Raw genomic sequence first — 17237 nt, forward strand, 5'->3', positions numbered from 1 at the left:
TATAATGGGGGTGTCCAGGAAAGAACATGAGTGCTGTTCACTGCAATGAATGGTATCTGTGCAGTATAGTGAAATAGAGGTACCAGTCGAGCCCGTATAACTCCCCCATGTGGTTTGCAGCAACCTGCCCCGCTCCATAATGATCGGCATTCCCTTGGTGACTCTGTGCTACGTCCTCATCAACGTGTCCTACATGAGTGTCATGTCCGCCACTGAACTGCTCGCCTCCGAAGCCGTCGCTGTGGTAATTAATCATTCTCTCTTGTTCCTGGAAAGGCACCTAAGAGTCTCTCAAGGCCTTGGCGCCTGGTGTCAATATGGACCATTGAGCATCCATTCCGGAGCCTCTTTAAGGCTGACCTGCCCCCGTGACTCAGGGGCTTTGCCTTTCGACTGCGCTCATCTTCCTTGCTTTGGTGGAGGCGAAACACAAAGGCTTCCGTGTGCTGTGCGATGTCAGTGCAAGTTAAAGATCCCCAGGTGGTAGAAATTATATCGGAGCCATCCACTACGATCGCACACTTGAACGCGAGCCAAGGAACGCCACGCGACAGCCGCCGCAAAAGCGGGACACACTTTGTCCACGACAGTATGAGCCATTAAGGGTTTTCGCCTTAAAATTTGAGTGTTTCAACGCTGCTGGACCAAATATTGAGCGAAAGGTCCTCTTTCTTCTTTCGATGCCACCTTCCTCCCTTTCCTTACGGCACGGTTCAGGTGTCCACCGAGAAGTGTGACAGATACTGCGCCTTTCGTTTCTTTTAAACCAAGTGACATCTTACATTTTTAAACACAAAACGGTGATTTCCTGTGCGATGTCCGCGCACGTTGAAGAATCCTGGGTGGTCTAAATTTATCCTGAGCCTTCAGCTACACTGTCCTTCATAACTTGAATTGCTTCGGGACATAAAAATCCCCAAAACAAGTTTAAGGTTCCTGTAAAAAATGTTTCATCAATACAGTTATCAAGGCGGTGGTCTCAGTTCAGCCTTCTCAAATTAACTTAGGGAACAGCGCGTTGCTCGGTCCTATCTCTTGCTCTGTTTAAAGTTCGTGACATGAATGTAAGTCCTGTATTATACTAATTTGTGAACGGCGAGGCCAGCTGGGAGCCATGAGTCTACGGTGGGCAGACGAAAACGGATTTGAAGTGAGTGGCTATAAGAACACCTATGTGCTCTTCTCAATATAACGTTTGACCGCAACGTTACACTATGTGAGCACAACATCCCTATTAGAAAACACTACACATTTTTTAGCGTCGATGAAAATCTTGCTTTCATTGCGCAACATCAAGTGATTCCTGTTAAAACTACTGTAAAGATGCTGCCACGCAAGCCATATAGCCTTTGAAGTATATTTTGATATGTAGCGCAGTTTTAACGTGTTGGCTCAATAGCGTTTGTGGCAGCGTCGAGGTGTTCCCTAATGTTGATTTGCCCAGCGTACCACTGTGGGCTAGCGGTGATTTTCTACTAGCTCGCTGATAGCCTTAACATCGAGACAAACCAAAGGTCAATCGAACTCGAAAAGCGATGCGAGTTGACTAGTATTAGATGTGCTGAAAAGTACTGTCCTCCCAGCCCAGCAGTGAACTCAACGTATTCGCAAAACGACAGTCATACATAACACTACCATTTCCCATCATTCAGAGCCGCGGTTCGAGATAGTTGGTTAAACGGTTATACTGATCATGCGATGCGAAGCATTCAGCAAGCTATAGACAGAATGGTAAGGGCGGGCGTGAGGCGCCTGTGCTTGTCCTTTTATGCAGCTTAATTCTCTTTGTGTATTTTGTTTGTGGAGTCAGTATGTCACCGCAGTGGCCCTTACGCTTTTCGAAAGCTTTAACATATCAAGGTTCAAAAGACCTCCGCTTTAACCCTACCTATCACTGCCCAGATGTGCGAGCTCTAAAATACTTCTATTAGACCATACAGCAAACGTTTAGGGTTCCGGCCCAACTTATTCACTTGTTACAGAGAACGTTCCCGCTTTTCTAGCTCGGAAAAATATCCAGATGGGGCCCTTTGTCAAAGGGGCGCACAACTGTAGACTTCCTGGATGGCATTCACTTCCCCTGCACTATGCGCCAAGTAAAACGTTTAACTCGGTGTGACTGCGAGAGAACTTCCTTTAATGGATTTTTTTTTTTTGGATACCACAGCTTATGTTTCCTGTGACCTATATATACGTAGCTTTACTTGCGGTATGATGATAGTCTCATAGATAAAAGCCAACCCCTGCACATCTGTGGGCTCGTTCTTGCAATTAACGACTCAATTTTCGTGTGTTTTTGTGCGAGGGGTCATGTCCCTTGGACGTATAGAACAGTTGTGCACACATAAAAAACTTTGCGGTTAATCGCTTCGGGGAACACACCCTGTTGACTGTGACATATTTTTTGCGGTGGGCTGACAGAGGCCGCCGATTGCCATAAAGCAGCAATTTGTGTCTTATGAAAAAAAGTATCGGTGCATTCAATTTTATGCTGATGCCTCGCAGTTCTCTACAGACTCGTGGGGCTCTCACAGCCTTCATTCCTCTGGGAGGGTAGCCGGCCGTCCAATGCTTACTCATGCGCCCGACTGAGAAACATCTTGGCCAAGTTAATTTGTCAAGCGGGGGGAAAATTTCTGTGAACGCCCATACGCCATCTTGAGATTACGAAGTACCGAAATCAATCGCACGTGCGCGCCTAAACCATGTCAGAGCCTAAAATTGTCAGAGTATCTTCAACTTCTTAAATGTAGCACAGAACTTAAGTAGGGTTCATTTGACCATGCAACTTACAAGCTCGATGTCACCAAACAGCCCATCGAAAAGAAATCGAGGCGGAAAATGTGTCGCACTCGCGAGATATCCGTGAGTAGCTACTCCGCTTATGTACCATGGCCACCGGCCGATGTGGCATATGAGTTGATAAGCTTTCTCACTGATTCGCTTATTTGTTACTTTGTTTACTTGTTTCTGTGGTACGCATAGCGCAAGTGTCAAATATTTTATGCATACGTTACCTACGCGCCACAATAGCTTTGGCGCAGCACTTTTCTGCCTGAATGATTTTGTTTTTGTGTGTTTTTGTTTGTAATCTTGCAATGCGCTTCAGTGCAGATTATAGCCTTGTTTTCTAGGGCTCAGCAGAGCAGGAACTCGCAGGTCCGAGCTTGCATACTTGATGATCAAGTCTCACGCCGGAGCACAGGCTGCAGATTATCTTTATAATCAGCCTCGGGGAAAAAAGGGAGCCATCTTGGAGACTTATAAAGGCAAGATCACGTGTGAGTCGTAGTGTATACCTTAAACAAGACACACGGTCAGATTCAAATCAACGTGTTCACGCGAGCTGAATGATGTAGGTTACTTTAGAAATGCGCTCCAAGACGGTTTCCGTGGTCGTTCGGGGACAGCTTGGAAGGCGAGGTAGAGGGCACACAGAAGCAAAGACTTGGAAAAGAACGTTGTCGGTACTATGATATGGGCCGAGTTTCTGTCGCACCTGGTCGCCGCACGGGAACGATCGGGTGGGCTTACGGCACTCTTCGACGTATTTAGAGGGTTCACAGGAAGGGTTTCATAAGAATAAGGAGGAGTGGTATCAAGGGGTAGTAGAACTCCCACGCCCATACAGTAAGGAAAATTGCGGGAAACGCGCGTTCTGCTCGCCACGTTGTAAGCGTGCGTAATGAGGGCCAGCGCTGTGTCCCAGTTGAAATGGTATGCAACTATTTAAGTATATTGACAACAAGTCGTCTAGTGTCCGGCCGAAGCAGTCAGGGTGTTAGTCTGCGGATGGTAGGCCGTAGTGGAGCGATGAATAACGTTTCAATGCTGCAGGAGAGGGGAAACCACCTCACATGAAAAAGATGACCAACAGTTCAACCAGCTGTTCCCGCGGCACTCCATGGCGTAGTATGAAGTGGTGTAAAATGAAAGCGGCGGCATTGCACGCACTGGCATCAGGGAGGACGGCGATTTCGGCCTGCCGGGTAGGGTGACACGCATCGAAAACCTTATCGAAAGCCCTAGATGGACAAGGTAGAGGCTGCATCGGGCTGGTCGAATGGTAATTACTTAACTTGTAGCGTTGACGATAGGGGTAGGAACGGATAAACAGCGGGACATAGGCGTACACCTGCGGCGTTATTAGTATCGAAGGCGCAGTCATGCATAAGCCCTGAATACATCAAAGTGAGCTTTTAGAGTCTCATTGGGGAATGAAGTGCACATTTTCGACCGCAAATGTCTAGGGATCACAAGCAGCCATTTCGGCCCTTAAGTGGCCAGCCAGATGGAGGACTGCTCGTTGCATTGAAATGGCCGAAGGCTTTGCAACAAAGCTGACCAGAGAAGCGATCTAAGGATCCCTGGACATCTAGGTGGCCATACTGTCTAACGACATTGGAGCATAGTCGACCGGGCAAACGCTTTCAGCAGGGGAGCGAGGCAAAGCGTCGTTATGCTTTCTGCCAGAGCAGTACACCACATGAAGGCCATATTCTTGAAGGCGCAAAACCCAGCGAGAAAGGTGGCCATTGGGCTGTTTTTGAGAAGGATAGCCAACAGAGGGAATATTGCTCAGTAATGACCTCGAAAGGTCGGCTGTATACGCAAGGCTGAAATTTTCCTATCGCGCATACGATGGCCATCTACTCCTTTTCAGTACCAGAGTAGCTCCACTCTGGCTTTGTCTAGGCGTGGCTCGCGTATTACACAACATACGCGGTAAACCCGGCAGTAGCGCCGCTGAAATCTGTGCGGATTTCAGTGGAAGCATCGGGGTCGAACTGCCGTGATATAGGCAGGGAGGTAAGCAGTCAGGGCAGCATCAGCATCAAACGCAGAAAACCAGCCGGAGGGGGTTATTGCTGCCACAAAAATCGGCAGTCAGGGGTGCGATGATAGGAAACCACTTACAAGTGAAGCGTCGAAAGAGCAGAGGCCACTGAAACTGTCAAGTTCCTTCGTCGTAGATGGTTTCGGGATCGCGGTGACAGCATAAAGTTTAAATGGGTCGAGACAAATAAACACAGACCTTATATATACGACGTGTCATAGAATCGTCAAGTGGTGGGCAGTGAGACAATATTTCTTCAGAATCGGTTGAAGTCCATCTGCTGTAAGACATTTTGACTCAAGCGAATTAGGTGTGTCTGAATATCCGAAGAAAGAATTTCAATGCCGTCCAGTTAGCAAAGCCAGGTTTTTCACTTGAGGCCGCGCAATACGGGGTCCATCACGCGCTAAAGAGGTGCAGGGGCATTACAAGGTCCGAATTACATGAGTTGAAGCCGTACAGCCCGTCAGGCGAAATAATAGCGGTATCGGCAGCCATCACGACTTTCTAATGCTCACAGCGTGCACCTAAAGATGAGAATTAGGCTCCCTATACGGCTCGTCAATTGAAGACAGGAGATTGACGTCTTTGCAGGTGGTTTTATTGAGGCGCTGGTATATAGTTAACGCAAAAGCGTATGAAGTCGTCTTTTTTTTGTGACAAAATAAGGGAGGCCGAATGACTTTGCGATGGTTGAATGGCGCCAGGATGAAGCACGTCGGTCACCTGTTCGTCGATGGTGTTACATTTGGTCGCCGAGACAGATACGAATGTTGGCGCGGTGTCAACATCGTGCCGGTGTCTACTCAATGAGCAACATCCGATGTGCAGCCAAAACGATGGTGGGAAAAGTAAACGGAGGAAGGATTGAGCAGTGCAAGGAGCTTGGTCTTTGGAGTCGGCGTGAGCTTGTAGTCGATTGAGATGGCGAATATAATTACGGGGGCTCGATCAGAAGGATAATTAGTAAGTTAAGCTACCGGTGGAGGTAGCTTAATGCAGCCTACTTAATGCAGCTTAATAAATGCAGCCTACACACCACGCATACTTGACGAGTGGTTTCTCGGCAGACACGAACCACTCAAACACAACATATGCACCCACTGTCAGGAACAGTGTACAGCAGACCTAAAACATCTTATATGCGAATGCGTATCTTTTTCACGAAGAAGAAACAAAATTACGCATATTCCACACGACGACAGCGGCGAAAAGTGGCGGCAGGAGCGCGCACTACACCGGCTGCGGAGCTGGTTACGGTGGACAACGGCGGCGGCGACGACAACGCGAAAAGCAGGAATGGGCGCCAAACAGCTGTGCACTAAAATATTTTTTCGTAGTGTATATATATATATAAAGTGTTCTTTGATTATTTCCGAACTTATTTTAGACCCTGCGAGAGGTACGTCAGTGCATTATGTGCAGGTGGATTGTACATTGTGTACGTGATAGCGCCCCGTGATAAACCATTAATTCACTAAAATTAACTAACCAGATATTCTGCTTATAATTTTAGGGAGCCTCGCCGTGCGGTAGGGAAGTTGTTAGGGCGCACGACTACTGTTCCCAATGATACGGAATCAAATTCCGGCCGCGGCGGCTCCTTTTCAATGCAGGCGAAAAACAAGGCGCTCGTGCCGTGCGCGATGGCAGCGCACGTTAAAGAACCGCAGGTGGTCGAAATTTCCGGACTCCTCTACTATGGCGCCTCTCATAGCCTGAGCCACTTTGGGACGTTAAACCGCACAGTCCAAACCAAACCAATTTTAGGAGCTAACACTACATTCAGTAATTGAAGGCCGGTAACATGAAAGCCGAGTTCAGTTTTAAAATTTTCTTTATCGACAATGCAGCTCGAAATATATAACGTCAAAAAATGCGCAATTTTTGGCTCGTAAAGTTGGCTTCCTGGAATTCCCCTTTTTAAAATGACGCTGCTTACATTTTACCCACCTCGCAATGAAGCCCCTCATCTTCCTTGCATTTGTTTGCTGATTAGCTTCAGAAGGCTTGGAATCTGATGGTCTTGACAGAATAGGTAGCATAAGAGGGTTATGACACAGCTCCCATCCTCCCCTTAGATCATGTCTACGGCGCGCGCGTGGTTTCACAGGACGTTCCACGTCCGCCGCTATGGTGGAGAATGGCGCTGACGAACACTCCGAGGAACAGGCAGCAGCATGAATACCTAAGAAAGCACAAAATGAAACAGCCCTCGCTGTAGCTGAGCGGTTGAGCATCGGACGCGAAAATTGGAGATTGTGGGTTCGGATCTCACCGGCGGCACTTTTTTCTTCTACCTTCTAGCGAATTGCTTCCATGATTAATTATTACTTAAAGTAAATCAAGATGAAAACATTCCGAAGCAGCGTCGGCCTACTATATGGCACGAATACGGATTATATTTGCTGTGCTGTTGTCGACCTGCTCCTCACGTGGAACGTGCGGCGTCCGCGCTGACACTGAGGGCGCATATAGGCAACCTGCAGTAATTTGAGGCGGCAGCGCGGTTGGGTTACAGTGCCCTAGAAGGGAACTCTAGTCGGGTTGCGTTCGCGTTGCACGATGGGAAGCATGTCCGTCGTTATTATCAGTAGTGTTAAGGCCACCGAAACTTTATAGCTATTTTCGACCACTGATAGTGGCGAAAGAACGTCGCCTGTTCGAGAATGGCAATGTTTAGAACATGAAAGACGTCGACGAGGGGCCTCACGTGAAGTGCGCGACGCTCCTGAACAAGCGCGTGTACGACGTTGAGCTTCACATGAGTAAACGTACCTTTTCATTTACCTATTACGTGCACAGCTCATGCTCAAACATTCAAAGTGCAGAATAAAGATGAGAACAGATTGATCACCTATCTTTGTTTGTTTGTTTGTTTGTTTGTTTGTTTGTTTGTTTGTTTGTTTGTTTGTTTGTTTGTTTGTTTGTTTGTTTGTTTGTTTGTTTGTTTGTTTGTTTGTTTGTTTGTTTGTTTGTTTGTTTGTTTGTTTGTTTGTTTGTTTGTTTGTTTGTTTGCAGTATGGTTACAGTCCTCGCGGTTTCGCTTTAGGTGTCGTGCATGCCAAGCACTTGTTCAGATCGCGCACAGCTTTCGACAGGGACCCGGAGGTTACATGAAAGCAGGTGCAGTTCCCGGTACGAATGTCTTGGCAACTGCGAGGAATGTGCGGCTGTAGTAGGCTTCATATAGTACCGCAGGTGTGGACAAAGCCGGTGGGTAACCCGGCACTCGTCTACAAAGCTTCCATAAGTGAGGTCAGAGTTATTATTTTTGGTTGTCGCTACTAATAATGACGTAACGCTCGATCGACTGGGGCAAAAAACTCTTGAGCAGCTTGATAATTCGGTGCAAAAGGTTTTGGGTGCGGAACTATAGGTATGAAATTCCTGCTCCACGCACAGGATCTCACGGGCCTCCACTTACCGTAGTTCGAGTTGTTCAGCACCCTAAGACTAGTTACCGAGTATTACGCTAGTCCAAATTTGTATTTTGAAAATTTAAGCATATGTTGGGTTTACCGTCCCGAATAATTGCCGAAACTGAAATCTGGTTTATGAGAGCAGACGAGAATGTTTTTTTTTTTTTTTTTTTTTTTTTTTTTTTTACTTCGCCTCCAATTAAATACGGCTGGAATTCGACTCTGCGATTAGGTGACTTTGTTGCTTGACTGGATGTTCCATCCTTTAAAAGGAAAACAATGCCACTCGAACCTGCACAAAACATAGAAGTGGACGCCGAATTTCACAGCACTGAGCGCTTACTGTAGAGTGCTCCAACCAGCGTGCGGCGGTCCGAGCCAGAAGTTTATGCCATTAATTTTCTCCACTCAACCAGCACATATTTTGTTTGCCTCTTCGCTCTTTACGCCACTGACCCCACAAGCGAACGAATTTAATTTCACTTCTTTTACTCTCGCACAGGCGGTATCTGCACTTCTTTCGTCACTTTTTCTCTAAGGGTCTCCCCAGGAAGTGGTACGAGCTTGAGTCCCCTTCGGGATTCTGGAAATATTTCACGCATCGATACCTGCGCTCAATATTATTGTTATTATTATTCACATCTGTAGCAGTCGAAACATCGCACGAGCTCGGTGAAGCCACTAAAGGTGCAAAATCACGCTCAGTGGGCTAAAAAAAATGCGAACGCGAAATTCTAGGAAAAAGAGCAGCGCATCAGCCCAAAACACGAGGGAGGAAGGGACGAGAGACAGCGCTAACAACTGATCGTTTTATTCCGAGCGCCTCTGTTTATGTACAAGTAGCGGCTTCCGATAAACCAGAAAGGAAAAAAGAAAACACGGGAAAACAAGACAATAACATATACGATGATACAAAAAACTTGTTCCTTTTTTTTTTTTTATATGGCGATGGATGGAGTGCGAACGCATGCCGGACCTGGCTTCGCAATCTCTGAAGCCTCAATGATATCTCTTGTGACCGTATCTTTGTGACATGCTACAACTTGACACTTTTCGACCAGCAGATACGACAAGCACAATCACGGCAATTAATCCCGATATTGCGAGCAGCATTTTTTGCATCATTGAAGTGTTCCCTGAGCCTGCCGTTAAGACAGCGACTAGTTTGACCAACATAGTAGTTGCCACAGGACAGAGGGAGAGAGTAGATAGCGTTGCTTTTGCGGGGTACAGACTTGTTCCGGTGCTTCTTCATGCAAATGGGGACAGTTTTTTACATGCTTTTCCGGTGCATTTATACGTGCGCACAAGCTACCCAACCGTAGTGGAAGCGCGATTGGGTATGTTCTCCCATGTTTTTTTTTCCTTTCTGGTGTATCAGAAGTGGCTACTTGTACTTAAACAGAAGCGCTCTGAATAAAACAATCAGTTGTTATTCAGAGCTATGCCTCGTCCCTTCCTCTCTCCTGTTTGTGCTTGTGCGCTGCTGTTTTCCTAGAATATCGTACCAACTCGCCCAATCAGTCTACGCTATTGAGAATGCGAATCGAACAGTGCAGCCGCAATAACCACGGCAGCTGCTTCAGGGCCGCCTCATTGCTTGCTCTCCTCGACTTCGAGGTGGCGCCACATTTCTCACCAAACTTATTGTCTCTACTGGTGCGCTTTCTGGGCGTGTTTCTAAATGTCTGGCTGTGTGGTGTTGATGCAGCGGTTCGGAAACCACGTGCTTGGACCGGCGGCAGTGCTCATCTCTCTTTTCGTGGCCGCCTCTACGTTCGGCTCCGGCAACGGCACCACTTTCACCACGGCCAGGTGAGTGCGCCCCAAAAGATATGTGCACATCGTGCTTTGGCCACCTCTGTCTTGCCTTGAGATCTAACTGTGCAGTCGGTGGCAGCTTTATTTGAAATTATTGTGGTCAGCATAACTACGCCCACTGCGGAGCATCTCGCGCATATCCCATGAACTTGTGAGGGGCCTGGTTCCCGCACTCCAGGACAGCTTTATCAACCGGCATAGTATAGATCAGAGGTTTTGGAGCATAAGCTGCACCTCCTAGGGTCTAAGGAGCTTCGCTTGAGGGAACCAGTGACGCACCGAAAAGACCAAGCTCCCAAAACGTTCGCTCACATATATGCCCTTTTCTTCGCTAAAAGCCTTCAGGAGAAATGTATAGTAACTCAGAAGCTTCCTTTTCGCCGCGTTCTCCTCGCGCCCTGTTTTTTTTTAAGGAGACCTGTTTCTTTTAATGCAACCGTAGATACCAAATCCCACTTCATTCTATAACGCCGCTCACGAGGAGAAGTTGCCATTTAAGAAGCGCCTCAAACGTTTTGCGCCTCTGCCGCCATTGTGATCACTTTACTGAGATATGAAAGAGTCAAGTTGCAGGGTTTTGTCCGAGAGTCACCAATAAAAACACTCTGGGTTAACATCAGTTATAGCAGTTGCCCGTAAACCTTTTTTCGTCCAAGTAGATTTTATACTTGAGCATTCGCGTAATACGGTAAAACCTCAGTTACTCCAAATATAGCCCACTGAAAAACTAGGACTAGCATGAGTGCAGAAATCGTTTAACAGCATGCGAACGGCGCTGTGCTGTTCCCCATTTGGAATGGCGCTCACAAGCTCCACTGGTCGGCCGCCCGTGTTCGCAGGATCGGTTTCGTCGCTGCCCGGGAAGGCCACCTGTCTGAAGTGCTGTCCTACGCGCATGCGCGGAGACTTACTCCGGTCCCAGCCTTGGCTCTCAACGTGAGTAGGGCATGGCCATTAGGCGCACAGATCAAAGCGTGACGCGCGTTTCTTGCCGCAGTGCGCCCTGTCCATCTGCATGGTCTCATTGGCTGACATCGGCAGCCTGATCGACTTCTTCAGCTTCGCAGCGTGGATGTTCTACGGAGCCACTATGCTGGCCCTCATCATCTTGCGATGGACGAAGAAGGACGCGCCGAGGCCGTACAAGGTATGCTCCATCACAGTATTAAGACTGTGTACTTCTACGCACCATTTTGGAGCTCGGCGTATTTCCCTGAGCGCGGGAGCAATGGTCTGAGTGGCACCGCTGAGCGTGGTGCTGTTGTTGCTCGCAGGTTCCCATCGTTATTCCATGGATCGTGCTCTTGCTCTCTATATACCTGGTGGCAGCGCCTATTATACAGAATCCACAGGTGGAGTACGTCTACGCCTGCCTATTCATTGTCTCGGGGCTCCTGTTCTACGTTCCCTTCGTCCACTACAGGCTCCGGCTTGGCATCATGCGTACGTACACGTCAGACACATCGAGTTTCGTGTTAATCCCCAGAATGAAGATGTTTGCGCGTGACAGCGCCTCTGTGCCGCCCATACATGCGGGTAGCTGAAGACTCTTTTCGTGACGTCGCTCGATCTGATCCATGCTTCATGTCTCGTCGTAGATTGTCCTTTTTATCTGATTTGAATACCATCAGGGTAAGTATAGGTAACAATGTAGGGGTAAACTTGAGAAACGATTTTATAAATATATAATCAGAAAACAGCAACATAAAGATGTCTGTACAATTAGTGGAAATACAACGAATCACGCTCTACAGGAATGAAGTGTGCCTTGGTTAAGGCACAGTTGAAAAGTATGAAAGCACCTCTAATTTTCAGTGGTAGTTGATTCTAAAGTAGTGTAAGGTACTTGAATCACATAATTACATTCAAGTATAGTACGTTCATCTTGTACTGACCACGAGCAGAAAATAAAATCAGGTTGGGCGATCCCACACGGAGTGAAGCGACACGTATAGGGTAATAGATATTGCCGAAGGAGCAGAAGTGGCACTATGCTAAGAGTTGGTCTCATTTCCGTAGTGCGGTCGGGGTTAGTTTAAAAGGAATTCAACGGTAGCTTGCTGCTCAATGGGAGGATACATAAAGATATATTAGGTCGGAGCTTACGCAGAGATGCAGTTTAACGCGCAAAATAAATATTGCACTTTAGATGAGCATGACTGGGTAATAATATGGAGCGCTCACTGCTGTTGAACTAAAACGGCTCAGGTATGTTGCACGCATTGTCAGAATCAAAAATTGCATGTTTGTTAATGTCAGGTTCTGTGCACTGGGCACGTTAGTGAGCGACGTAATTCTGGTGAATTTCAATGGGTCTAGTCATTGAAGTGGGGATTGATATTTTTGTTTTTTCTCATTTATTGCTTTTCTATTTCCCTCTTCGAAAGCGCGAAAAAAAAAAAGAGCGACAGAACTGTTTGACAGGTAGAGAGGAACGCTTGTGCACTCATTCGCAGAAACGAAATCTGGGATAAAGGTATCTCTCATAAGCCGCTTTAATGAATCGAAATGGCGAGGCAATAGGCGCTTAATTGTTAGCGCCGTCAGGGGTGACTATGTGCACAAGGTAAGAAATGAATGCACAAACGGAATTGTACATAGCGGAGCAGTTATTTTATAGTTGGTTTCTGCAAAAAATCTGCGTGGCACGTTCTGGAGATGCCAGCTGTAACTAAATTAGAACAGTCAGGTCTGTGCGTGGTAAGGATTACGCTGCAAAAATAAAGTTAGTTTTTGAAAATTATAGCCAGATGAGTGTAGAAGACATGTTTCATTGCTTTAAAGGCTACTAATCCGATGGTGCTTCGAATTGCAGTAGAAAAACTCCTAAAGTCAATTATTATGAAGATGATAACCACTGTTTAGAATGCCTGGCGTACTGAGAAATCCAGCAGAGATTTGACTCAAGGAGTCTTGTTATCACAGGCAGCACGGCATATGTCGCCTAATGTCGAGTGCTACATCCTATAGTGATAGGATGCCGCAGAAGACATACTTCGAATTGCAATAACTCTTCAAGTCATATACTACAAAGGTGATAACCACTCATTGTAAAAGCTGATGTAATATAAAATCCAGGCGAAATCTGATGCGAGGAGTCTTTTTCATGAAGGATGAAATTCCTATGGTAACTGATCAACGCGAGTACTAGACAATCCAGGTGAAAGAGACAAGCAAAAGGGAATGCGCTGCACTAACAACTCCCATTACTGCAGCTTTAGTGTAGCGTCTGTCCTTGTGATTTTCCTTCTCCGTGGATTGCTAGCATTTGCACTCATCGATTGCCACAGGAATATCATGCCCCAACTATCCTCTGGTGATAGGACGGTGTTTTTAAGTGCATTCCGGTCTTTTTCGGCTATTCTACTTGTTCGACGTTGCAACCAATTGTTCGCTACATAGCCCACCATGCACAACGCAGCGAATATTAGCGAAAACAATGCAGAGTGAAACTTCGAGCTGCGCGCAAGGTTGACCATGGATCTTATCAGATTGTAGTACTGGCCGAGGGAACAGAGGGCAATTTCCACAAGTTTTATGTATGATGTCCTTTGAGAGGCAAGTAACATAAACTTGCGCATGGCAACCGATAGATTCTCAACAATAATCAGCTTGTTACATTGCATCACGGAGTCATATTCAATATTTTTCTTTACTTATAGCATGACACTTCGTTGTTGAAAGCTAGAGTAGCAGGTTCGCGAATCGGGATCAGCGTCAACGGTGCCACACTTGGATGTTTCGCACTACTAGCCCGAAAGCTGTATCATAGTGATATGTTCAGAGTTGTGACTTAGTGCAGGTACAAACCAATTCATCTATTTTATTCATTTATTAATACTGCCAGTCTCAACTGGGGGCTTTTACAGGAGTGGAAAATAAAGGTGTAAGTAATGATTCGTAAAGTTCAAAGTACAAGACAGATAAGCGTTGAATAAGTATAGGTATACAGCAGCTTATTAATAGCGCATAATCTCTAAATACGCGCATGAACCAAACTAAATTCTCACTTCAAGGACCAAGGGAATCAAGGAATACGATAATACAATTTCTAAATGCAACACATCAAAAACAAGATTACAATACCCACGAAATTTTACACCTCTCTTAGGGCTATACACATTTTTTCTAAATGCTTCAGGGATTCAGTTAGAGCTGTAGACGGAACAGCAGTGTCTGGAAGACAGTTTCAATCTCCGCAGCTTCTCGGGAAATGATTTAACTTAAAACAATAATTTCGTATGCTCGACTATGGAATGAACTTACTGAGGCGATGCCCTAATGTTGCATTGGTTTTGATTTGAAAATAATCTGATTTGTTTATTTTGAAACAATCCTCAATAATGTGGGAAAGGGTTTCAATCTTTCATACCTGGCTCTGGCTTCTAGCGTTGCTAATAAGCTTGATTACAGAGTTCTGCTTAGGAATGGTTGCGGCGGTATTTATTATAAATAAATCTTGCAGCAAGTCGCTGGATCCTCTCAAGTTTGAGGCTATTGATTGTAGTGTGAGGATATCACACTATTTTGGCATATTCAATTGCCGGTCTAAGTAGTGTTTTGTATGCAAAGTCAGCACAGTTTTGCATAGCTTTACAGTGGCGCGTGCATGATTTCAGTTTCCCTTCCAGTGGTCTTGTTTTGCAGCAACCCGAGGCACAAAACACAACTGCAGCGAAATTTCAGTTTGCAATGAATACGTCCAAAAGATTTAAACATGGATTGATCTCCCACGTTTCCAGGCATCACCACATCACAAACTTTCGTATAGCTCTTGACCTGATAGAACGTGAATACCCGCAGTAAAAATATATCAAGAAATCGTCAATGTTCATTGCATCTCTACTGACTATGGGTGACAAGAACGTGACCTTGGCTTTTTCCCCCTCCCCCCTTTCTTTTTGCAGGAAAATTCACAATCCTTCTGCAACTGTTGCTCAACGTAGTTCCGACGACATACAAAAACACCGTGCAGGACTAGACCACAAAGCCACTACACCAGGACGAGCAGGTCGCAGTTCCTTCAGCGCTGCGTTGCTACGCAGCACACGTCGGTCTGCTGCCGAGGGCAAACCTGGCGTCCACCAACCTGTCTGGGTGGGGGTATGGCGATGACCCTGTAATGTGCCTGTCTAACAGGAAGCACCCGCAATGAACTCTTTCAAATACACTGGCTGCTAACCGGTGATGTTGGCAGTGCTCAAACACTGCGGCGCGTTTCGTCTCAAAGAGATAAAAAAGCAGCTTTCCCGAAGGTCTTCCACATAAACATCTTTTTATTCGCCCCCACTGGAGATCACACACTTTTTTTTTACTGGCGATATCGACTGTACGACGAGACGAAAGGAGCTCGCGGCCTGTGCTTAGGTAACTGCGTAACTGTACAAAAGAGGGGCCTTTGAAAGGCTTCTCTCTTTCAGTTGCTGTATGTTTTACATTAAAATATTAAAAATGATTAAACTGCCAGCTGGACTGAATAAAGTATTGGCCCCCTTTCTGTGTGTCCTGCACATTTTTTTATAGTACCACGTATTGGTGACGAAAACCTAAGCCTCACAAACGATGAACTTGAAAAGGAAGGAAATTTATTAACTTTGCTCAGAAATGGACGCTGACGAGCGATGCACATATAAAATCAGCTGAAGAATTATAGGTTGTGATCGCCGCATAGGAAACTATCCATTCCCATCTCCGACATGTCCTCCAACAAAAGAGTAACTTCTTATACCGTGTCAACGTGACTTCCCGTAATTCTGGCTTTGGTCAAGCTATGCAGCTTCTGCCCCTCCCTACTGTTAATAAACCACAGAATCCTCTGAACTTTCCCCCTAGACACTCTCGCCTCTAGAGTGAAGAACTAAATTCAAAGAGCCGTACGTATACCGCAGGAAGCGCTTCTGCAAGGTCATCATCATCATCATCATAAGCCTGACTTCACCCACTGCAGGGCGAAGGCCTTTCCCATATTTATCCACTTAACCCGGTTCTGTGCCAGCTACTTCCACTTGACCCCTGCGACCTTCTTAACCTCATCCGCCCATCTAACTTTCTGCCGCCCCCTGCTACGCTTTCCTTCCCTTGGAATCCAGTTTGTTACACTAAGCGACCATCGGTTATCCTCTCTTCGCACTACATGTCCTGCCCGCGTAATTCCGTTCTCTCAACGGTAGGGTCCTCTGAGCAGCGTCACCTGGCGACAGATAGTGGAAATATTCTAAATATGAATAAGACCACATTTAAAGCCTGCCCAACTCGTTGCCTCAGTGGCGCAATGGATTAACATTACGTTCCTGACCACTTAGCGAATAAAATGTATGTTCGAATGCTTCGTTTGTAATTCTTTTCGAAATTTGTTTTTTAAATTGCAACATTAAAATAAGCTACGAATATCTTTCTGAAGGGTGTTCCCCTTTAGGTTGCATCATGTGATGTTTTTCATTCTTAATAGCTACAAAACCTGCCGTGAACACAGCCGCGAGACAACAGAATGACAATGCTTGCACTATTTTATAATTTTCAACGTAATCATTTCCTGCCCTTAGTGAGTGTATGTTGCCTTTAGGTTGCGTTCAAACACATCTCTCAGTAACAATCGCCGTTTAACCCGCTCAGAGGCAACCAGTGACGAGAAAGAAGTAGCGGGACCCTACCGTTGAGAAGACGGAATTACGCGTCCTGCCCATGTCCATTTCTTCTTCTTAATTTCCACTAGACTGTCGGTAACTTGAGTTATTTCTCTGACCCACTCTGCACGCTTCCTATCTCTTAATGTTACATGTACCATTTTTCGTTCCATAGCTCTCTGGGTTGTCTTTGGGGTTGTCCTTTGGGTTGTCCTGGGTTGGCCAGGGTCAGTTTCCAATGGCGGCCTGTCCTGGCTCAGCTGCACAGGCCGCCATTGGAAACTGATCTTGGCAACGTTTAACGCTAGAACCCTAGCTAGTGAAGCTAGTTTAACAGTGCTGTTAGAGGAGCTAGAGGGTATGAAATGGGATGTCATAGGGGTTAGTGAGGTTAGGAGGCCGAATGAGGCATATACTGTACTGAAAGATGGGCATGTACTGTGTTATCGAGGTTTACCAGAGAGGCGACAACTAGGAGTAGGTTTCCTTGTCAATAAGTATATAGCGGGTAATATAGATGAATTCTATAGTATT

General features: G+C 46.1%; 1 protein-coding gene across 1 annotated transcript in view; it reads left to right on the forward strand.

Moving 5' to 3' along the window:
- The window catches only part of sbm (L-type amino acid transporter sobremesa), a 109134-nt gene extending 93557 nt beyond the window's left edge, over window positions 1–15577 (forward strand). Inside the window, exons 8-13 of the mRNA XM_084589787.1 lie at window positions 121–244; window positions 9971–10074; window positions 10920–11016; window positions 11078–11227; window positions 11355–11523; window positions 14988–15577. Of these exons, the coding sequence (XP_084445913.1) occupies window positions 121–244; window positions 9971–10074; window positions 10920–11016; window positions 11078–11227; window positions 11355–11523; window positions 14988–15061 (718 nt within the window). The 3' untranslated portion in view covers window positions 15062–15577. The remainder of the gene's footprint in view (window positions 1–120; window positions 245–9970; window positions 10075–10919; window positions 11017–11077; window positions 11228–11354; window positions 11524–14987) is intronic.
- The last annotated feature ends 1660 nt before the right edge of the window (window positions 15578–17237 follow it).

Source organism: Amblyomma maculatum, chromosome 1 (assembly GCF_055883805.1).
Source record: "Amblyomma maculatum isolate TAMU_Amacu chromosome 1, ASM5588380v1, whole genome shotgun sequence".
NCBI lineage: Eukaryota > Metazoa > Arthropoda > Arachnida > Ixodida > Ixodidae > Amblyomma > Amblyomma maculatum.